This window comes from Abrus precatorius, unplaced genomic scaffold (assembly GCF_003935025.1).
Source record: "Abrus precatorius isolate BTA unplaced genomic scaffold, Abrus_2018 Scaffold3, whole genome shotgun sequence".
In the NCBI taxonomy this organism is placed as follows: domain Eukaryota; kingdom Viridiplantae; phylum Streptophyta; class Magnoliopsida; order Fabales; family Fabaceae; genus Abrus; species Abrus precatorius.
The window spans coordinates 5,419,064-5,442,301 of record NW_020874373.1 but is presented as its reverse complement, the minus strand read 5'-3'; the positions used below and the strand labels follow the sequence as shown (position 1 = coordinate 5,442,301).

The following is a 23,238-nucleotide window of genomic DNA, read 5'->3' as shown; positions in this document are numbered from 1 at the left end:
AATATATAGTGGGAATAATTTTTAATATGAATTATTTTAAGTTTATGTTTTAAATAAGTTTTTTAATGCATTTCCTTGCATAATGATTAAAAACATTGAATGTCATATTAAATATTTTAAACTTTTTAAATAATCATTTAATAATTTGATATTTTAATATGTTAAAATTTATACATAATTTTAATTAATTCCTTCTTTTTTCGTATTAGAAATCAGGTTTAAAATAATTTATTTAATATATTTAAAAATTATATATAGATTATTACAAGGTTTAATATATTAACAATATTAAATAATATATTTTACAAATATATTTTATCGTGAGTCTTTGATCATAAATATTAAAAAGTAGTTTTTTTTCTTGCTTTAAAGTTTTTATGTTGTTATCTTTGCTTTCATGCTTTGTCTAGCTGAAATTTATGTAGTAGGTTGTACACTCGCAGAGAAAAGACACTCCTCGTTATCCTCCTTCCAGTTAGAAATTTTAGAATGGCTGTGTTTTTGTTAAAATTAATAAGTTAAAAGTATTGGATGATTATTTAATTTAATAAGATGGGGGGTTGTTTATTCGAAAAAGTTTTAGGATAATTTATATGACTAGTTTTGAAGTGATACAAATTATTCTAAATATATTTATAACATAAAATAAATACTTAAATATATAATATACTCAAGTTCACTCTAAATCTCCCGTTGATTTCTTTATATTTGTTAGATAAAAAAAAAACATGAATCCAAAATTTAATACTAGTGTAATTGGTGATATGTTTTGAACCTGTGAGTAATTGAGATTGAACTCATCAAAACTTTTTACTCTAATTAGAAAAATGATAAATAGATTACTATTTGTTTTTAAATTTAATTTTGATGTATTAAATATATAAAATTTTCTATATTTTCAATCAATTATAATATTCGCATATATAACTTTTATAAAAGTTTTTTTTTTATACAACGAGTCATTATTAAATGACAGCGTTGGCATGATATAATTAATTCAAGTTTTTTTTTAACAGTTTCAATATGTTAAATGGTGTATTTATTTATATTTTCATTTATAAATTAATATAACAAAATACTTAATGAAAGTACAGAAAACACTATTTATTAATATTTTAATTAATATCTTAAGAATATTTGGTAATAAAAATTTATTAAAACTTGGATACAACAACAAAGGTAGGTAAAAATGGCTTCCTCGGAGATAGGGTCCCGTGTGACAGATAGGTGCCGTTGACTGAAACGAAACTCGATATCCCATTCTTGACGGCAACGCTCACATTCCCAACCCAGACAAGCGACGGCGTTTACACGGGCTGGCACAGTGGCACTGGTATTTGGTCCTTTTATTTAATGCTCATGTATTTGGTCTTTTCATCTGCAGTTCTCCACCTTATAACAGTCACGGAGACAGAGAGAGTCTTTTTTTTATCTTTCAGAAAGGGTGGGTGTCCACAACTAGTGAGGAACCTAAAACAGCTAATGCCTACTCAGCGCATATGTGCTCAGTGCTCCTCTCCACTTTTTTTTTACTTCAGTGTTTATTTATTTTATCACAAAAGTTTCTTATATCTAGTGCCTATGTGAGAATAGGTTAGACTTTTTTTTTCTTGTTCTTATTTATACATTTTGATTTTAAACACTAGTACTTTAAATATCTATTAAGCCGACTTTTTTTTTTTCACAATTCTTGTTTCTTTAATGTATATAACAGATTTCAAATGATTGTTAAAAGACACCACATCTTGTTATGAAACGTTTAGTCTCTTAAATTGATTATAGGCAAGCAGTTCTAAGCTTTAAAAAGATTTTAAGAAAACAAAAGTTATATTTTATTTATTTATGATTATATAAAAAACATCTTTATTTTAAAATGTAATTGTAATTTATTTTTTTAAAATGATTAAAGCATCTTCTATAACTAAATAAAAAATTTATTTATTTATATATTTTAAAAATAAATTTTCACGAGAATAAACTGAAACAAACGAGCTATATCCACCATCAAGTACACATTAGTTAAACTTGCCAACTGGACCTTTTAAGTTTTAACCAAGTAGCCAACAGAGCAACTGCACAATCACAAAATGCATAAATGGTCAGAAAAATTCCACCGAAAATCGGAGAAAATTGAAAAGGAAAAAAATATATGAACCAAAGATACCCAAATAGTGAAGTCAGGAAAATTAAAAAAAAATGCTGTGGTCACGAAGCAGATAAGGTACCCTCGAAAATTCTGTTCCCTCGCAGTTCCCAGTTGCCATTCCCACCATACCATCCGAGCAAAGAAATTTAAAAGGCAAAACAGTGCACGAGTTGGGAAATAAATATAAATTTAAATTAATACGAATAAAATCAAAATCCTCTCCGTCACTCACAAACAGAATCAGTTGAGTGAAGCATCACATGGCGATGGCATTTGAAACGAGTCGCTTTTGTCTATCGCGCCCAACCACTTCAACACACTTCTTCTTCTCATCCAATCTCAAACCACTCAAACCTATTTCGCTTCCTTCTCGATTCTTCCATTGCCGATCGAAACGCCTCGTTTTGATGCCGAGACTTGTGGTAAAAGCTTGCGCGGTGAACGTTGAGGAGAAGAATGTCGCATCAGGAAAAGGAGGAGAAGCTTGGGGGAATGTTTCTGCAGTGTTGTTTGACATGGACGGTGTGCTCTGCAACAGCGAAGAGCCTTCTAGAAGAGCCGCCGTCGATGTGTTCGCTGAGATGGGCGTCCAAGTCACCGTCGAAGATTTTGTGCCGTTCATGGGAACCGGTACTTCTCTAGGTTTCTGAATTTTGTTTACCGTGGTTTTTGAACTCCTTGCTTCAATCTCCACCGTAATTTCGGAATACTCTTGTTTTTTAGCTTGTTGCCTTCGTTACCTGTTCAGTTATTTAGAAGCGGAGAAACGTTGCTCGTTTTATCTAAAGGGTTTCAATAGCCAATGTTGAATTTCTGTGGCATGGATCAAATAGGTGATAGTGTTAATGAAATGCAATTCATATGATCCGTGCTTCGTGTGTTCTGTTGGTATTGAGATGCTTTCATATTGCTCTTGATTGGAAACTCACTTTGTATCGTGTCTATAGATCAGGAAAAATAGGCCTGAGGATTGGTTCGCTAACCATAGCTTCTGACTTCTGAGTTTTGACTAACTGAATTAATGTATATTTTAGAACAGCCTTCTCAAGAATTGTCTACCTTCATGCTCGATGCAGTAGGGGTGTAAATACGCCAGTATTTTCACTCAGTTGTTTTATTGAGCTGTTAATTTGATTATTAGGCTTTTATATTATTCATTGTTTTTTTTAAACATGAAAGGGGAAGCAAACTTTTTGGGAGGGGTTGCTTCTGTTAAAGGAGTTAACGGATTTGATCCTGATGCTGCAAAAAAGAGGTTCTTTGAAATATATTTAGATAAGGTAAAATTATTTATGTCTCACTTGATGCTACTTTTTGTCTCTTTTACTCTATACTGCCTAAGGTGTTGTCACTTATCTCAGTATGCAAAACCAGATTCTGGAATAGGATTTCCAGGTGCCCTTGAACTCATTTCTCAGGTATGTAAGACTGATCATGATTAACATGGTTTGGTTCATCACCTTGTTGATTCATCAAGCGACTAAGAAAGGACATGCTACCACGTAACAGTGTAAAAGCAAAGGGCTTAAAGTGGCTGTTGCATCTAGTGCTGATCGCATAAAGGTTGATGCAAATTTAGCTGCTGCGGGTTTACCATTGTCATTGTAAGCCAACATTACATTCTGGGTGACTTATTGAATGTGCATGGAAATATTGACCTTTAACTTTTGCTGATAATGTATAGTATACATCATTGATATTTTTTGAAAATTTCACTTTATTTCTTCAGTTAGTTTTAACAATGTTGAGTCATTAAACCATAATAATCCAAGATGAATTGTATTCCGCATCATATTATTTGCTAAGCTGTAGTATGTTTAATTTAAACACAGTACAAACAGTATACTTTTGCTATGCTTCATGCCGGAATTCATCAGTTTGACTTTACTTGTAACCTGCAATGTATGAAGGTTGTTCTTGTTGTACAATTGCATTTGTTTTATCAGGTTTGACGCGATTGTCTCAGCAGATGCTTTTGAGAATTTGAAACCTGCTCCTGATATTTTCTTAGCTGCATCCAGAATATTGAATGTGCCCCCCAGTGAGGTATATGCTACTAGATTGAGATTGTCATTATAGGCCTAAGTTGTATATTTTTGGATGATTGATTTTGTAGAGTGGTAGTGTTTTATTGTTGTAAAGATGTAAAATATAATGAATCATGTGACTTTATCCAAAAACTTAAGCTTTTTAAAGCATTGGTTTATGACATGGCATTAGAGCCTCTATGACTAAGAATTAAAGTTTAATGCAAAGCTTAGGTTATTATACAATCAAATTTGATATCCTTATGTAAAAGGATGGTTGTCTTTCTCTTAAACATCAAAAAGTAATCTCATTATATTTTTTTTGCAGTGTATTGTTATAGAAGATGCACTAGCTGGAGTGCTAGCTGCCAAAGCTGCACAAATGAGGTAAGTATTCACCTTTGTGTTTCCTGTGTTAATGGCTGCTTGAACTTACTAATCAGACCAATTTGTGAACTAGAAAACCACTATATATATGTGTGTGTATGTATTTCTTTCAAATGTAAACATGAAAGATATTTACGTGGTTGTTTTTATTGCTTGCAGATGCATAGCTGTAAGGACCACATTATCAGATGAGGCTTTGGAATCTGCTGACCCAGCACTTATCCGTGATGACATAGGAAATGTTTCACTTGATGATATTCTCAGTGGTGGCTCTATTGGATATAGTATGTAGTATTGGGAGTTTGTTGTAAATCTAGCTTTCTCTTTTAAATTTCCTTTGTTGCTTTTGATGTAGAATTGGTAAAGCTCCATTTGTTCTATAATTTAAGAATACTGAGCTATGAGTTTTCCATGTATTGCAAAATAAACACTTTATTATTAGGTGAATTGCAGTATATTGTAAAATTGTTTCTTTTGTTAAGTATATCTTTTAGTGGGGATAGTTTTTGCTGACAATTATTCATGGACAGTACTCCAGAGTTTTATTCTGACAATTATTGCATGAGGTCTTATCTAAATATGCCATTGCAGATAAGAGGATGCAGGGCTCTGAAACACTAAATAATTCTCCGCAATCTTCGTCTGACGTGCTTGCTGCAAAAACTACCGGGGAACATAATGGAATTTTCTCAACTGGAGGGTAAGACAGTTTTATGTTGATACCCTTTTTCATTCAATCTTCTGAAATCTAAATATTTTCATCCAAAAGTAGGTTTGTAAGTTATGCACTCTTAAGTATCATTTGCATTGCTTTTATCCAGTTATCATGGTGTTGATGATGGATAAACAACTACTTGTAGAGAATCCAAGCTTAGATTCTAATGCAATGCTAATTCTACTAGCTTTTTGGTGGTCTTCAATTCTTTTAGATTTTTATATTAAAACTTTTTAACCATTTAATGGGAAACCAATAATGTGCCTGCAGTTGATGTGTAACCAATGTTATGAATAGCAGATGACGGCTCATGGTGGAAACTCAAAAAATTGCCATAAAGTTACGGTAGCCGCCATGGCAGGTTATGGTGGATATAATAAAATATACAAAAAAATACTATAGGTCACAGAAAATAATAGAAAATAATTAATTCAAAATATATGTAACATAACCTACAATCCAAAGTATAATTCAATACAAAATATGCAATTATCAAATATCTAGTTACCAATAAAAATAAAGATTATCAATTTAGTTCTCTTCTTCAAGTCTAACATAATCATCCTCTTTCTCATCCATCAAAGCATATCCCTCCTCCTCTTATTCCTCAGATTGTGGAAGATTAAATTCTAATTTATCTTCTGTTTCTTTCGACATCTCTTTATCTTCTAATTCTTCATTATCATCTTCAAGAACTATTTTCTCTTTTCCTTTTGCTGTTAAACATGCTTTGATCTTGAAAACTTTTGCAGCTTTGATAGTGATACCACTTAATGGACTTTTTCTTTTCTTAAAATGACGCCTAATATATGTTGGAGGCTCTCCAATTCTAGAAGCTTCATAAACAGTTGCCCAATTTATAGTGTTATCATCATAAAAAACTAAGTCATTTCCAGCATCCTCATCAAAAGCATCATCATCCATTTCTTCAACGAACCATTCATTACATTTATCAATGTCATTGAGTGTAATTGGATTAATTATATCTTTAAGATTGTAAAGTTTTTTGAGTTGGTTGTATTTTACATAAACTAAGTCATGTAATTTTTTGTGATCAAGCCTATTTTTCTTCTTTGAATGAATCTGTAATGTGAGTTTAATTATAAGAATATTAATTAGTTTTTTTTAATTTGTAGAAGAAAGTAGTAGACTCGAAAGATAAGAAATTACTTGTTCAAAAACACTCCAGTTGCATTCTATCTGGATGCACTACATGTCAAACTCAAAATTATGATAGCTAGTCACTGCAAATGTGGAGTTGAATGTACATTCTCCACTATTGAGCTATAAAATGAAATATAAATTATAACTCTAAAGATGAATTATAACCTTAAAATTTAAATATTGAAGATTTTAATGAATTATCAGGAGCAATGCTTTTTCTTTGTGATTTTGCAAAGTTGGCCCAAAGAGACTACCACCGCTCTTATAAATTGGTAATTTAAGTAGTATGCTTTGTTACACATCCCGACTTGGCATCAACTTCTTGATACAATCATACAACCCATTTGTAACTTTCAAATCAAATTCAATTTAAGGGTTGTCATAGTAAAATTCTGGATTTAAAATGTGACCAACTTTATGTAATGAACGGTGAAGCTAACAAGTCTATCTATTATTAATGATTGCAAAAACATCTTTGTATTTACTTTTATTATTTTTGAATGATTTCATAATAACTTATTTACTTTTCTCCATTGCTTCATAAATATACCTCATGACTGGTCTTCTTTTCCCATCAACCAAACGTAACACCCGGACAAGAGGAGCCATGATTTTCAAAGTATATACCACATTATTCCAAAATACAGGATTTAGTAAAATTTTTATTCCTTGCTTCCCTTTAACTTCCTTTGATAACTTGTATTTACATAATTTTTTAGAAGTAAACATCTTTCTAAGATTTACTTTTTTTTGGTGAAGTCTTTTTAATGATAGAAAAAAAGTTGCAAATCAAGTAACTGTATCTCACCAATTCCTTTTTGTTTGTAAATTTTTTTAACAAATTCGAGGTACTTGAATGACTGTAGATTAAGTCAACAACCAATATTTCCTTTTAAATTGTCTTCTTTATCAAGGAAAGTTTTCCAATATCTTAAAGCATATGATCTATGTAATGAGTTGCACAAAGAGTCTAATAAAGATGTTTTTTCGCTTCCAACATCTTACCAGTCAAGACATAATTGCTTCCATTATCCGTTATCACTTGCACAACTTTATCTTCAATCTTTTTCACAAGAGCATCAAGCATTTCAAATAATTTTTCACCGGTCTTCACAAAATTAGATCCATCAATAGGCCTCACAAATATAGTCCCAGCAGGAGAGTTAATCAAGAAATTAATTAAGCATATTTGCTTTCGATCGGTCCATGCATCTGATATGATGGAACAATTATGTTTGCTCCAATGCTCCTTATGATTTTTGATAAGAGAATCGGTATATTCTAACTTTTTCTTTAGAAGTCGAACTCGAATATCACGATAACTTAGAGCTGGTAAATTTGGACCGAGAGTACTGACAGCTGTAAGCATTTTTTGAAAGCTCTTCATTTTAATGAGGTTAAAGGAAAGGTCAGCTTGATGCCAAAATTGAGCTATGTATTGATGGACCCTTGCTTTGGCTTCTTTATCATAAACTTCTCTTATATTTGCTTATCTCAATTTTACCTTTTTCCTTTTCTCAATTGCATTTTCTGGTTTTCTACAAAACAAATCCATTGGCCCTTTTTGATTTGCCATGGCAATACTATGTGTTTGGGTATCTTCCTCATCCTCACTTTCATCATAGCTTATACTTTCAAAGCTTTTCACATTTGTCATCTCAAAGTTGCTTTGACTTTTTTTATCCTTTTGATATGCTTCAATTTCTTTTCTAACTTCTTTAGGACACTTGGGACAAGTTTTCATGTTACTTTTCTTTCTAATCAAATGTTGTTTCACTTTAGTGCTTCCAACATTCATAACTTTTCCACGAAAGTGACATACAATGTTGTTTGTATCACCCTCTTTTAAAGAATGAGCGTATTTCCATCTCAAGTCAGATCGATTAGAAGCTCTTGATGATGAAGATTCTTGTTGAGCCATGTTAAGAGAAGCTGAAATAAAGATAATGGGCTTTTTTAAGAATAAATAGACAGGTGGACAAAGGAAAAATTGAAACATGGAAAGAGAAAAATAGAAATGAAGAAATAAAAGAAAAAACTGCAAGAGAGAGGAAAAAACAAAAAAAGATGGCTATTGGAAAAAAGAGGTTGCCGGAGATGGAGGTTTAGGTCGTCAAAGATAGAGGAGATGTCGCGCCGGTGAACAGAATAGAGTAGGTTAGAGAAAAGAAAGATCTGAGATAAGGGCAGATTTACATCGGAAAAGACAGATTGGAGAAGAGAAATTAAAAAAGATGATGGTAAAGAGAGGTCCAAGATGAGCAGAGATGGGATACAAGCAGAGAAAAGGGAGATGAGAGATGAGGGAGAAGGGTTTGAGTGACGGAGAAGAGAGACTTACCTTAGTTTATGCACGGGTCAGCCTTGGACCGGGTCGGGTTTGGGCCCAAATAACGAAAATCCGCCATTTTTCACAAATTTCCGCCATGGCCGCCGTTATTGCCATGGCGCCGCCACACAAAAACTGCCATTTAACGGTGGTGGTGTACCGGCGAGGTTGAAATCCCCCACCGCAAGTCGCCATGACTCTGCCAGATCCGCCATTTGATAACACTGAGTGTAACTTGAAAATTCAGTTCAAATGGTCCTCGCTGGTGATACAAGGGATTGAACTGGGATTGGCTTTCAATATATATTTGTCCTATTTAAGAAAAATAAATAATATGAAAAGGTAAAAAGTCTGAGGTTCAATAATTGGAAAAGTTGAAACAAGTTGGCTCCAAATAGTAATGTAATGTAGTGCTGTTTGCCTTTATTCACATTGTAACAACTAATTGATTCATCAACCAGACAATTGAGGGTTCCCATAAAAGCAATCTGATGCTACATTGGTTTGGTGCCATTCTTGTATATGATAAATAAGGGTTTAGTTTTTTATTATTTGATGTAGTATTTTTGCCCGTGCAATAAGCAGAGCTTCCTGTTGATTTTCTATTATGACTGTGCAGAAATAATTTATGGGCAGGTTTCAGGGTTCTCGGCGAGATATACTGAGATTTGGTAGTCTGGGCATAGCTATCTCTTGCCTTGTCTTCACCTTAAGTAACTGGAAGGTACAATGACGTTGCATAAAATTTGCTGTAAAGTATGTATGATAAATATTTAGGTGGAATCTTAACTTTTCAATTTTTAATCTTTTTGACGGAGAATTGATTTGCAAATCAATCAAGTGTAACCAACCAATTACTATACTGCAGGCTATGCAATATGCTTCCCCTAAAGCTGTTTGGAATCAATTGTTTGGTGTTACCCAGCCTCCAATAGGTAATGGATTGATAATGTGCCATGAAATCAATCTTTTATGCTGTTACAGACTTTCCCCATTTTATCTATTTTCCTATCTTATGGTCATTGTTGGTGCTATGAATAAATATGAATCTTAAAGGGCTACACAATTCAAAAACTTGTTAAAAGATCTCCTGTATACTCTAGGTTCCAAATTCAAACTTTGGACCATCGAGTGACTGAAGCTTTGTGATCATCTCAAAGTCCCCCCTCCCCCAATTTTCGTATGACTCAAAGGTGAAGTAAAAGCCATAGAGTAATTACTTTTTTGTTCTCAGATAACTCAAGATATGATAGGATCCAACAATTTGTGAACTACATATCTGATCTGGAAAGCAGGTAATTAGTGATTTTATAGATTTATTTATAACCATATTTCTGATGATTTTGTCCCTATACTCATGTTTTTATTAATGTATAATTGTGTTCTCAATATCATCCAAAATATTGCTTGAAGATATTATTTTCTGTTGTCAGTTATTTTGTGTGTGTAGAATTGGAAGTATTACCTACCTCTTTGGAGAAAAAGAAACATAAATTGAACATTGAAGCTTCAGCAACTGTCCAAGTTGTAACTGTTACTAATATAGTGTAATTAATTTCTTTTCACTGCTCAAGGGGAAATATGCAAATTGTTCCAGAATTTCCGTCTAAACTTGATTGGTTCAATACAGCTCCGCTTCAGTTTCGCAGGGTACTTTTATTCAGTTTGAATTATAATCTGAGGAAATGACATGCGATAATTCATTAGATTTTGATTCTGTGCTTTGGCAGGACCTGAAAGGGAAAGTTGTGCTGCTGGATTTCTGGACTTATTGTTGTATAAACTGTATGCATGTGTTGCCAGACCTAGATGTTTTGGAGAAAAAATACAAAGATATGCCGGTAATTTCTATCATATAACTAATTTTTTTGGTTATCAAATGTAGCATGATGTATGACTCTGCTTAGCAAAATTTTGTCATACAATTACAAAATACTTAATGATATGAGCTTAAAGTTTTCTAGAATTTTCTTGTTCTATACTCTTCTGTATGAAAAGTAATTAGTTGTCCAGTTAATGCTTGATTTGAAAAAATGGGTCTGTTCTCCCTCAAAAGGGTTAATATGTATATATGTTTATGTATGCTTTGTTTGTCCAGTTCGTTGTTGTGGGTGTTCATTCTGCAAAGTTTGATAATGAGAAAGATTCTGAAGCCATTCGCAATGCAGTTCTACGCTATGGCATCACTCACCCAGTAAGCCTGAAGTTGGAATTCAAATAATGTTTTAAGTTTTTTTGTTCTGAAAAATTTAACATTGGCAAGATGTTGTCAACTTCTGTTCATATTATGAAAAACCAATACTTTTTTGGTCAGATGGTTTATTGTGCTGCTATTTTGTTTGTCTGATAGTGTTCTTTGCATCGATGTTTAATTTTGTTAATGATTTAAGGCTCTTGAACGCTTGCTAAAGCATGCTCCATTGGATCTTTTCTGTTTCCTCCTTTTAGGTTGTCAATGACGGAGACATGTATCTTTGGCGGAAGTTGGGTGTAAATTCATGGCCAACATTTGCTATTGTTAGCCCCAATGGTAAGCTCCTTGCACAACTTGCAGGAGAGGGTCACAGAAAGGTATTGATGATAACCTCTAGGTACTTCTGCTTGTATTTATTTAAAATTTGTTGTGATATTTTAAAGTTGTGCAAGACAACTCTGGGATAATAAGGATCTCACCTTTTGCACAGTATGGCATTTACATTACTGTTGCAGATTTTGTAAAACTAGCTGAGTGTGGGCATTAATGATTTAGCGTAGATGAAAAGGAAAAATGCTATCATGCTAGATAGCCATTTAAAAAGTATTTATATTTGTCCAACAAATGAGCTGTGTGCATGGGCCTGCCAAACCGTTTCTGGGACTAGTGATTTTGGACACATGAAACCATCTCATTGACAGATGGTAATACCATATGTTGAACAGGTTTTGGTTTAGGGGTCCGTAACTATCTGTTACACAGCCACAGACGGTTTTTGCAGTTGAGTAAAGCAAAATTCAAGTAGAGTTCGTCAACATCCAATGGTTGTTATTTGATAAGTTGATGTTGTCGGGACCACCCATTCATCTGATTCCTATAAAATTTTTAGCGCCATAATTCTAGTATATGGTATTTTAAGTCGAGGCTTGCAGTCAACGGTCCATACGGAAAAAATTTAGTGGCGATGCTTCCTACATGGCATAAAGACCTGCTTTGGAAAATTTTTTGAAACCCACCCATTGTAATAATTATTTAAAAAATTAAAAATTGTTTCCAATAGGTGAAAAAGCCACTCCTCTTTAATGTAACGTTTGTCCTAGGGCCAGGAATTTATATTTTAACATGTCTGGCTCACCAACTAGTTTAACGGATTCGAATGTAGACCTAATGTTTTAAATAAAGCATGATAAAGCAGCACATATATCTTTTGCTGCCTATGCCCTTTCTTTTTTCATTTTTATTCACGGAGAAGATAAAAGGTTTAAATGTGCTTTATGGTGATTCACTTTTTTGATTTGTCAACTTAAAAATTATTTATTCTTAAAATATATCTTGACAAGACAACAATAAATATGTTTACAATTTTTTTGTATTGCTATCAGTATTGATTTAAAACTTGTGTTTTGAATACGGTGCCCAATTACATCTTTCGATATATGCAGTTACTGTTATAGGCTATAGCTATTATTTTTCTAACGACATGGTGGTTAAAACAAGTCTTGTATTGTTTCTGTTTTGGAAAGGATCTTGATGATTTTGTGGAGGCAGCCCTTTTGTTTTATGGAAAAGAAAACATGTTGGACAAAACACCAATTACGTTGAGTTTGGAGAAAGATAATGATCCTCGCCTATTGACATCTCCCTTAAAGTTTCCTGGAAAGCTGGCAATTGATGTCCTTAATAACAGGCTTTTTATTTCTGACAGCAACCATAACCGCATAGTGAGTGCTTTACCTCTCCCTCACCCCTCCCCCTCCTCTCTCCATGACCACGTGGTGCATAATTGTACTGGTTTTACCTGGTATGAAAATGATGATTTAAAATGTTTACTTCCCATACAAACTATCTGGAACAATATTTTAACTCAGTATCGATGGTAGTTGCCAGGTTTCTAGAATTTACCTGCTCTGGTCAATTCCCCAAGTTTCCTTAAGAAGTTATACAAAATGTCTTTTGACAGTTACCTATGAAATCTTACTCATGACAAGATGAATAATGAATAACTTTTGAAGGGACCACATATAATTGCTTTAAAATTATGAAAGAATTCCATTCCCCTTAATGTATAATGGAGCTGGGACCCAGTAACTGCTGACCAATACACAAACTGTTATCCAAATTCGATCATAAATATGAAGCTCCTTAGATAAATTATATAACTTAATGATATCCTAATCAAACTATGGACGTGTCATTCCAAAAACCAAACAACTAAACTTGAAATTCCTAAATTATTGACAATGAAATTATGTATTTCCAAATAACACAAATTAAACTCTACATCCCAAATTGGCACACTTCACTCAGAGTTCTGACCATGCATGTAGCTGTAATATTTCTTTTTTGTTTTACTATGCAAGTTGTGGTTGTTTACTAAAACTGTCAATAAGACACCTGGCTATGTTTGGTATTTAGGTTGTTACTGATCTTGATGGGAATTTTATTCTACAAATTGGGAGTAGTGGGGAGGAAGGATTGCAGGATGGTTCCTTTGATGATGCCACCTTTAACCGCCCTCAGGTACCAAAATAAATAAGTGGGTCCGGTTTGAGGTTTTAGTGTGTTTAGTTCTTGCTTAAGTGTACTATTTTATCAATATGAGGTACATTTTATTTTTTGTGGTTCTTGTTTTTCTAGGGCCTTGCTTATAATGCAAAGAAAAATATCCTTTATGTTGCTGACACCGAAAACCATGCTTTGAGGTACATGACAGCTTTAGAAAATCAGTAGTCTGATTTTTGTTTTCATGATATATGTGACAACATCTGTGCTTAATAGATATGGTAAATTCAATAACAGAAAACAATTGAAACACTCTTGCTATGTGAACTGAATGCCATGGCTGCTTCGTAATATCAAAACTGATCTGCAAATAATTTCATTCTTAGAAAGTTTAAGAAATTATTCTTGTTTGATTTGATAAAATAACTTTGGTGCTGTATTCATATTGAAGTAAGTCAAGCTGTGGTACAGAAGTTTGATGGATCAATTTATTTATATGAAATACAATAATAGATTTCTGATTAACATGAAATAGTTTCTTACTGTCTGGTCTAACTCATTCAGTTCCATTTTCAAAGGGAAATTGATTTTGTTAATGAGAAAGTGCGGACTCTTGCTGGAAATGGGACCAAGGGAACCGATTATATAGGAGGAGGAAAAGGAGATACTCAGGTAATAAAATTGATTAGTAAATCTTGAGGATGAGTGGCATGTGAATTGATCTATAGCGTAGAATCTAACACGAACCACAAATTTAGACTCCTTAATTTTTTTAATTATTATATTTTCATTCAATATGATTCTGTGATAGGCTTCGTAATGAACCAAAAAGTTAGACTTCTCAAATTTCCCTCTTTTCCAGCTCCTCAATTCCCCTTGGGATGTCTGCTTTCATCCATTTGAAGAAAAAATTTATATTGCCATGGCTGGCCAACATCAGATTTGGGAGCACAATTTATTGGATGCAACTACGAGAGCATTTAGTGGTGATGGTTATGAAAGAAATTTAAATGGATCAAGGTATCACATCAAATGAAGATAATTCTACCTGATGTCAAACTTTGTTTACATTGCAGTTTTCTTCTGTGGATTTATTATAGTAAACTTGTTTACTGTTTTACAGCCAATATGCATATCTTTATCCTATATTAATACCAATATCATTTGATATAAAACTCATGGCATTAAAAATGATCCTTCTCATCTATCTTTTGTATTGTCTTCGATGGCTTGTAGGTGCTGCTTTTCTTACATAAACTCTCAAGTTTAACAACCTTGCTATCAGTAACTTGGGAGTTGAAACTGTCATTCTAAGAAATGGCTGTAGGCAATCTTCAATGCAACAGTGAATGATGTCAACTAAGAACCTTTGTTTATGCCTTTTTAAACAATTTTTTAATTAAAAAACATGTTTAAAAATATAGTAATTAAAATAATTTTAATAAACTAAAAAAGAGTTATTTTGGTGCCTTTGTCATAAACTAAAAGTATTAACTTCTGAAAAGACTCTAAAAGATTAAGTGTATTTTTTTTTCCAAGCATAAACAAGAAATTGTTTAAATTTGGATTTTTTTTTTTTAATTTTTTTTTAATTCAAGTCCAAAGGTAAGTTTGTCATGCCCCTAAAAGTCATGATGAAAATTTTAAGGATAAGATTTATATGAAGACTTGTATGCAAAGCTCATTTGTGAAAATTTCAACCCCAGTTTGGGCAATTTAGGGGGAAATGAAACTGGCAAAAATTCAGGAATGATCTTTAAATGAACAATTGGATGAAAAACTCCTCTCTGAAGTTGCTATCACCTATTTTGAGGGGATGATGAAACTTATTCTAATGTCAACGGTGACTTTATTATTTGTTTTTCTAAGATGTGTATCTATGCTAGGTTGAACCATGGATTTGAAATTATTAGTTCCCATTTATTCCCTGTGTTTCTATTTAGTGATTTTTTGGCTAGAATATCTGAAAATCTTATATTAATACGTATTTATGTTTTGACTGATATAGTTCTTCAAGCACATCATTTGCACAACCTTCTGGTCTTTCATTGTCTCAAGGTAACATGTTGCGACAATTCTCTTGAACGTGGATTTACATCAAATATCATCCATAATAATTTGTTCACATGATTTTTCACGACAAGACCTAATGGAGATCTACATTGCTGATAGTGAGAGTAGTTCAATTCGAGCTCTTGATCTGAAAACAGGAGGATCTCAGTTGTTAGCTGGTGGTGATCCAATTTTCCCTGAAAATTTGTTTAAGGTAGTTTTAATACAATTTCAGAGGACAATTACTTAGATTCCCTGCTTCATTTGGTCCCACTAATACTTCTACAATAATTAGTCTTCCTTATGACAAGGTAAAAAAATTGCAGTAGATGAGCTTAGGTGTTTCATGTTTTTAGTTTTTTTCCATCTTTAAACACACTGCTACACTTGGTTTTAACAATTAGTGATATATGATATATCTATAACATTGTCTTTAGACTTTATCTCCTGGTAACCTATCTTCACATATGCTCAAACCTCCTGCAGTTTGGTGATCAAGATGGAATAGGCTCCAACATACTTCTTCAACATCCACTGGGAATTATGTGTGGAAGTGATGGTGAAGTCTATATCACAGATAGCTACAATCACAAGGTAAACAATTCAAACCAAGTTAATTTTGAAATTGTAAGAGCTTGGGCTCGCAACATATCTTTAGAGATAACATTGATGATATTATATCTATATATTGTAAGAAAAGAATTATTTATTAGAATATTTTACATGTTCCTTTTGTCTTTACATATGTTTTCCTATTTTCTGTCCTCGCTGAAGTTTCCAACCATTCTCTCTTGATTTGACAATGTATTGTTCTCATAATGCAAGTATTGAATGGTCATCCTGCCAGTTTCTTTTAGGAGTCAATATTTGGTGTCCATGTTGGCTTAAACTCCATTAAACATCAGATACCTACTGTAATTTTTTTGGTTTTAAATCATGCAAGAGTAGCTAATTTTTTATGCACCTTGTTGGTCTTATAGTTGATTTAATTCTGAAAATTCTTGTACATGGAAAGATTTTTGTCATTAAACTTATCTCTTGGAGGTTTGGAATCATATGTGATACAACTCACTTAGAAAGACACAAGTTATATAATTGGATGGCTAGGCTTTAGCTCGCTATCCTTGTTAACTGAATTTCCTAATTTTCATCTCTCTGTTATGTTTCAAATTTTCAGATCAAGAAGCTAGATCCAACTAGTAAAAGAGTTAGCACCATTGCAGGGACAGGAAAAGCTGGTTTCAAAGATGGAACAGCTGTAAAAGCTCAGGTTGGTAAAATATTCTGTGCCCTTATTTACCAAAATCATCACCATGTTGACATAGAAATTTGAGTTTATATCCTCTTTTCTAAATGTTGAATAATCTATGCAAGACATTGTGCTGTTGATTCCTAGTGCAAGCAAGTGTAGAACTATCAAATATTTCAAAGGTAGAATGATTTAATGAACTAATTTTGGTGACATAGTGCATAGGTTCACATGAGCACAAGCTGATGAAGCACTATAAATGAAACATTTGTTAAAAATGACAATCCATTTTTCTAGGATTTGGAATATCAGTTGCACTCTTCCTATTGTTATTCTTCTGCAACTTAATGACCACTGGAATGTGAAAGAGAAGCACTAGGAATGTATTGATGTTGCTTAATGATATTTATGCTATGTTCAAATACGCAGCAGGTTATGTGGGATTTATTCTATTGATTTGGTTTACTTGCTTTTTGTTAGTTATGTTTTTCCTTTTGTTTTTTTTTAGAATTTCTTATTCTCCGTCTTTTTTCCCTTAAAAGAGGGAAAATGGAAAGTCTTTGCTGTTTAATATTGTTAATCTGACCTAGTTTTGTTTCCTGTTCCTATGCTTTGTGCGTTGATTATTTGATAGGAAGCATGCACATATTTGGATGTCTGTTATATCAGACTTGACCTTCTCATGAGCCCTGAATCCATTCAAAGATAAAACTAGATGTTTCTATATTCTCAATATAAATGAACAAGTATCAGTAGAACCCAGAAAAAAATAAATGAAGCCTTGCTAACTTAGTAGCCGCAGATACATGTGTAATATATTTATCAATTTTCTTGCAGCTTTCTGAACCGTCAGGAATTGTTGAAGGGAAGAATGGTACTTCTCTTTTTACTGCAATCTAATTCATTGTTTTTAATGTTTGCGCATATTAATTATTCTTTGTGAATCTAAGAGAGAATCTAAACTTCCTTTATATACAAGTATATTGTCAATGCATTTGTCCAGTTAGAGGAGTATGTTATTTGGAGAGTGAAAGAAGTAAATCTTTACCCGATATGCCCTATACATTTGCGTGTGTAATGTACACACATTACCTTAATCACCGCACCAGTCATCACCTGGGAAAGTCCATGACCTGTGTTTGAATTGATGAGCAGGGTACTGCCTAACCATTGTCATAGACACAAACAATGATTTTTTTTCTCGACAGAGGATGGTGAATTTGCTAACTATATGAATAGCCCTAACTATTTTTTGGCCTTGCATTTACCTTTATCCAATGCTTGTTAAAAGTTTTCGGTTGGTTGAGCTAGAAATAGACTGCTTTGAAACATCAGTTTTAAGTACTTTCCTAACTCTCTGGCTGTAAATCTTTCCACAAATACCATGCTGTTTATTGTCATCACCTATTTCTGCTGGCTTTGCTGTTGCCAGGTTGGTGCTCTTTTAAAACTCTTGTAAGATGGGAATATGGGATATCAGTTGCTAAGTTAGGATGAATCTGGAAAATTTTGGATACTTAAGCTTGTGCATTGTCCCTTTTGAGCCACTCTATGATGTAGAATGGGAACCAGAAGTAAGGAACAATATTCAGAATACTCGATCATTTTAATCAAAATCATATCGAGACTAATCTACGAGTCTCCTCCTAAAGAGTTAACTTTGTTCCGTTAGGTGATGTTATTGTAGTTTCTACTACTACTCCTTGTTTGATTATGTAATTTTTAATTTTGGGGCTTAGACCCCTCTCATTTACCCCCAAAAAATTTAAATAAAATTAAATTCATAGCAAGACTTATAATGCTGCTTACATAACATGTGTTATTTTTATAAATAATTAAAAAATATATTCTTAATTCTTATCCATTGTGTAACATCTTAACGACTAAATAATTAACCTCATCAATTACAACAGACATAATTGTCATCTCATTATGCATGTTATAGAATTCATGAACTACCTTTTTGTTGTACACGTGATCGTGGAATTTGAGGTCTCACTTGATCCAATTCTTCGGTCAAAAAATGGAATAACTTCAGGATGAGCTCAATCATAGAAAGATTTTTTGTTCACTTTCTGCTTTCAGGGAGACTATTCATAGCGGATACAAACAACAGCTTAATCCGATATCTAGATTTGAACACTGGTGAAATTGAACTCCGTACCTTGGAGCTTAAAGGGATTCAGCCTCCTAAACCAAAATCAAGATCTTTTAAACGTCTTAGAAGACGACCATCAGCTGACACGGTGCCAATTACCGTTGATGCCATTTCATCAAATGAGGGAAACTTGTCCATTCAAATATCATTACCGAATGAGTATCATTTCTCAAAGGTCCTCATCCTCCTCCTTTCTTTCAAACACTGTAATTCAATTCTTTGCATACGCTCATGATTATGCATTTCATTGACTATTCAAAAATTTCGTTGCAGGAAGCACGCAGTAGATTCAGCGTGGATATTGAACCTGAAGATGCTGTGAACATTGATCCCGTCGATGGACTTCTTAGTCCAGAAGGATCTGCAACCCTTCACTTTAAGAGATCCTCTAACACTGCTTCAATTGGAAGAATTAATTGCAAGGTATGCCTCATTATTGAATTCAGGACTTTGTTGGGTTTTGAAATGAAATAGTTTGCTTCAAGCCTTCAGAACTTCTCTTAAGTATTAGATCTTTGTATTCTATTTTAATGGTATCAAGTGATAACATGAGGAAGAGAAGGTTTATTAATGTAAGGAATATCAATGGAAGCTTTAGCGGTTGCTCATTCTAATGTTCGGGGGCTTAATTCTAAAAGTGACTGGCTCTCACTTTGATTTGGTGAAGCCTGTTTAGGTCTTCCATTGCTATACCTATAATTATAAATCCACCTCATATAGCATCAGTCTGGCTCTCACTTTGATTTGGTGAAGCCTGTTTAGGTCTTCCATTGCTATACTTATAAATCCACCTCATATAGCATCAGTCTGGCTCTCACTTCGATTTGGTGAAGCCTCTTTAGGTCTTCCATTGCTATACCTATAATTATAAATCCACCTCATATAGCATCAGTTGGTGGTGGACAAACCCAAAGAGCATCGATGAGAAAAAGTACATAATTACATTCACTCTTTACAGATTTACTTTTGCAAGGAAGATGAAGTTTGTTTGTACCAGTCGGTGCTATTTGAGGTCCCCTTCCGAGTGGGAGCTTCAAACTCTGCCAGTCCAGACGTCACTCTTGCACATTTTGTGAAACCCAAAACTTCAACCAACAGCTTACTGCAGCCAGTTGTACCGTGACGACTTAACCAGGTTCATTTAGCGCATCAATCTCTTGCTCATCTTTTGTTTGCAATATATAATAATATTCAAATGTTTGAGGGTCATGATCTTTTGATATAATCCATCATAGCTAACAGAAGTCAAGGTTTTTGTCTGGCTCTTCTCGCTGCTATGAAGAGGTCTTCATTGTGTAGCCATAAATAATATATTAACGGTTTTGTGGATAAGCAAGAAATGGATTGCCTACTTAGTCGGACACGTGCACAGTTGCGTTTTATCCATATCAATAATTGATTATAGCAGTTGCGCTTGCTGGTCAATAGTTGAACATATATTTTCATTTAAAGTACTGAATGGTTAACATTAGTTTTCGGAAAATGACTTTACAAGAAAAAAAAAAAAGTGCATTTTGTGAATTATTTAATATCAGTCCTTTTTATCATGATTTCTTAATCAATATTCCTTTTAACTTATATATAACAGTTGTGCTTTTTAATGAAGACTTTTTATTTATTGATTTCTTAATCAATATTCCTTTTATTTAATGTATAATTTTATTATATCATGACTAAAATAACTTCATTTATATTTCACTTATTTCATTTTTTGTTATTTAACTTACTATTTGATAGATGAAGAAACGCGATATATGGGAGATGTCATTATGATGGTGGGTTGAAGTAATTATATTCATAACATTAAATAAGGGTATATTTTTTTGAAAAATAATCTTAGATTTCTAAAATAACAAGTTTTAAAACATAAGTTAAAATTAACAACTAGAAAAGATATGTAATGTAAGGAGTACTTTTAAGATATTGGTTAACGAGATTATTATTTTTTAGTTCCTAGTTGATGCAATGAAGTATGTGAGGCCTTTTCCCCAGCTAGCAAAGCGATATAATGGGTACAGGTTAGCCTTGTGTGATAAACATGGTATTAAGAAGTGAACATAAAAATACATGGTATTAAGATAAGATGGTCAAACCCGTTAGTTTCACCTAATCCCAAATTGAGCAGCCACTGGCTAACCAATTTCTAGTAGTTTGGTTCAACTGCAAAGCACGATATTATGGGCTTATCTTTATAATTGAAAAATGAATGGGTACTTTTGTTTAATGAAAATGCAAGTAAAGAATTCACCTTGCAATTTAGGAAAGGAATTTTTGGAAGTGTAAATATGATAACGGATATTATAATGTCCTACTCAGACCCGGTGCACGTCCTAAACCGGGCCGTCTTTAATTCTTTATTCTTCAAAGAGTAAAGAGTGAAGACTTGAGATCAATTTTCGACCTTAAATCACTTTAAAATCTGAAATGCAAATTGTGCGCTGGGGCAGAAAGCAATCAGTGTAATGTATAATAATCGAGTTTCGCCTCTTGATAATGAGCTCCTTATTAAGAAACTTGTACTCCGTTAACCAGTGAAATTTCTGAGAAGGGAAGGATCCCAATCTCACTTACATAGTTTTCTTGTTATGGACTGTGTGATGAAAGCATACTCCGATTATTATTTCTTTGCTAAAGGCGAGAATCATTGTACGGGTTAAGTTCATTGTTTAATATTATTTCAATTGACACTGGGAGAGATTAGACAGCCAAGCATGTCTCTTTCAAAGTGGCAAGGTTCTCTTGCATGTCACTGGATAGGAGGTTGATCTGCTTTTCAGATTAGTTTCTGATTTCTCAGTTAGGGACTTGGCATTTTTATATTTTACTTTTTAGTTCATAATATTGTATAATCATCTCGAAGCTCAGCGAGCAATTAAATCAGGTCGTCGCACAAAACGAAGTGTGAACCAATAACGCAGACCCGGACTACGGCGAGAAGGAAGCAATGTGAATCCAACTCCAAGGTTCCCCTTATTTAAAAGGAAAATATAAACCAGACCCGGGTAGAAAAGTGCTTTGATAAAACAACATGCACTCCCTCTAATCATTGCCAGGAATAAAACAAATAAGTCCAGCCCCATTTGCAGAACCAATCAATGCATGCCAAAATATTTCGTTATCCAATATACCATTGCCATGTCATAAATGCCTTTAAAAGGGTTATTTATTTTGTAATACTTTTTAAAAAAAATATTAAAATAATATCTTTGGGCCAAACTTGTTTTTTGTTAAATCAATTTTGAATTTAAATTACTGAGAATAAGTGAAGACACATGAAATTAGTTTTAAAATAATATTATTTTGATAATTTGTTTTTTAAAAAATATTAAAAATTTAACAAGCCCTTTTAAAAGATTTTGTTTTCAGGTACTAAAGCCTTCACTTTATCTACCTTTTCGCGAAACAACGTTCATATAATTACAAAAATGAAAATTACAATTATCAATTTTAAAGCGTTAACGTACGATCGCTGCACGTAAAGGGAAGAAACAAAGTGAATTTTAACATTATAATAATAGTTTCTATTGCTTTTAGCACATGGCACCGATTTGTCAAGGATTCAGTTAGGCTTTTCCTTCGTTTCCTGCCAGAAAAAAAAAAAAAAAAGAACGAACAAAAGAAACCTTATACCAGCTGGTTAGTGGTTACTGTCTGATCATAGAGTTGGCAACGACCGAGCACTGTTTGATTAGACTACTTTGAAGTTTGAACCATGTTGGTGTTTGTTTTCTCGTATGCGGTAAAGGGTAAACTTTGCACATGATTTAGGTTGTGTACACCGGCCTTTGTGTGTGTGTGTGTGTGTCTCTGTGTAATAAAGGTACAAAACGAGAGGATTTTACTTGCAAGGTGAAGTAGAGCTTAAAATATTACATACCAAACACTGCTTAAGTACCCAAATATAGATGGACGAAGTCCTAATAAGTATTAATCTATACGTTGCAGCAAATTAAACTTGACACAATGGTTAACCTAATAATGCTTAAAGCATTTCTCTTTTCTTAATTGTTCTCTCTCTCCTCTTTTGATTCTATCTTGGCAAGCAAGTTAAGATGATTGAGGCAACATGAGGGATCTTATCCGTAAGAGGTACCAAATAATAGTGATTAGATACTAGCTTTGAAAATGAAATGAGCCCTTAGGTTTACAATTAATTAATTAAAAATGACTAGTGCCTCCTTCCGTGACTACTGAATTTTAATGTTTTTTGAATAGAAATGAGATAGAAAAAGGGGCTGAGGGGCTGGAATTGAAGAAAAAGATCATAGATCGGTTACGATTGCAGGAGAATATGATAATTTAATGAGGCAAGCTG

At 33.2% G+C, this 23,238-nt stretch overlaps 1 protein-coding gene across 6 annotated transcripts; it reads left to right on the top strand.

Moving 5' to 3' along the window:
- Window positions 1–2,173: 2,173 nt before the first annotated feature.
- Window positions 2,174–22,505, top strand: LOC113862831 (protein SUPPRESSOR OF QUENCHING 1, chloroplastic). 6 transcript variants are annotated; one of them, XM_027496062.1, is made up of 29 exons: window positions 2,260–2,776; window positions 3,326–3,426; window positions 3,508–3,564; window positions 3,656–3,750; window positions 4,093–4,192; window positions 4,502–4,560; window positions 4,720–4,844; window positions 5,152–5,260; window positions 9,405–9,492; window positions 9,637–9,703; window positions 9,982–10,063; window positions 10,343–10,418; window positions 10,499–10,609; window positions 10,867–10,962; window positions 11,217–11,339; window positions 12,486–12,683; window positions 13,378–13,482; window positions 13,600–13,664; window positions 14,043–14,136; window positions 14,327–14,484; window positions 15,473–15,522; window positions 15,609–15,730; window positions 16,003–16,110; window positions 16,694–16,786; window positions 17,603–17,639; window positions 18,851–19,098; window positions 19,197–19,346; window positions 19,882–20,058; window positions 20,661–20,682. In XM_027496062.1, exons 1-28 carry the CDS (start codon window positions 2,407–2,409, stop codon window positions 20,044–20,046), a joined length of 3,252 nt encoding a protein of 1,083 aa, XP_027351863.1. In that variant the 5' UTR covers window positions 2,260–2,406; the 3' UTR covers window positions 20,047–20,058; window positions 20,661–20,682. The 6 variants fall into 6 exon arrangements, 4 of the variants coding, with proteins under 4 accessions (XP_027351864.1, XP_027351865.1, XP_027351867.1 ...); XM_027496063.1 differs by having other exon boundaries at window positions 2,174–2,776; window positions 10,003–10,063; window positions 19,882–22,505; XR_003504494.1 differs by lacking the exon at window positions 20,661–20,682 and having other exon boundaries at window positions 10,003–10,063; window positions 19,201–19,346; window positions 19,882–20,192.
- Window positions 22,506–23,238: the final 733 nt, after the last annotated feature.

What these genes read in the sequence shown, in the direction of transcription:
- LOC113862831 (XM_027496062.1), top strand. Translation starts at nt 2,407, where the DNA reads ATGGCGATGGCATTTGAAACGAGTCGCTTTTGTCTATCGCGCCCAACC. An exon ending in TCACCTTAAGTAACTGGAAG is followed by an intron (nt 9,493 to 9,636) that starts GTACAATGACGT and finishes ACTATACTGCAG; the next exon opens with GCTATGCAATATGCTTCCCC. An exon ending in CAGATAGCTACAATCACAAG is followed by an intron (nt 16,111 to 16,693) that starts GTAAACAATTCA and finishes TCAAATTTTCAG; the next exon opens with ATCAAGAAGCTAGATCCAAC.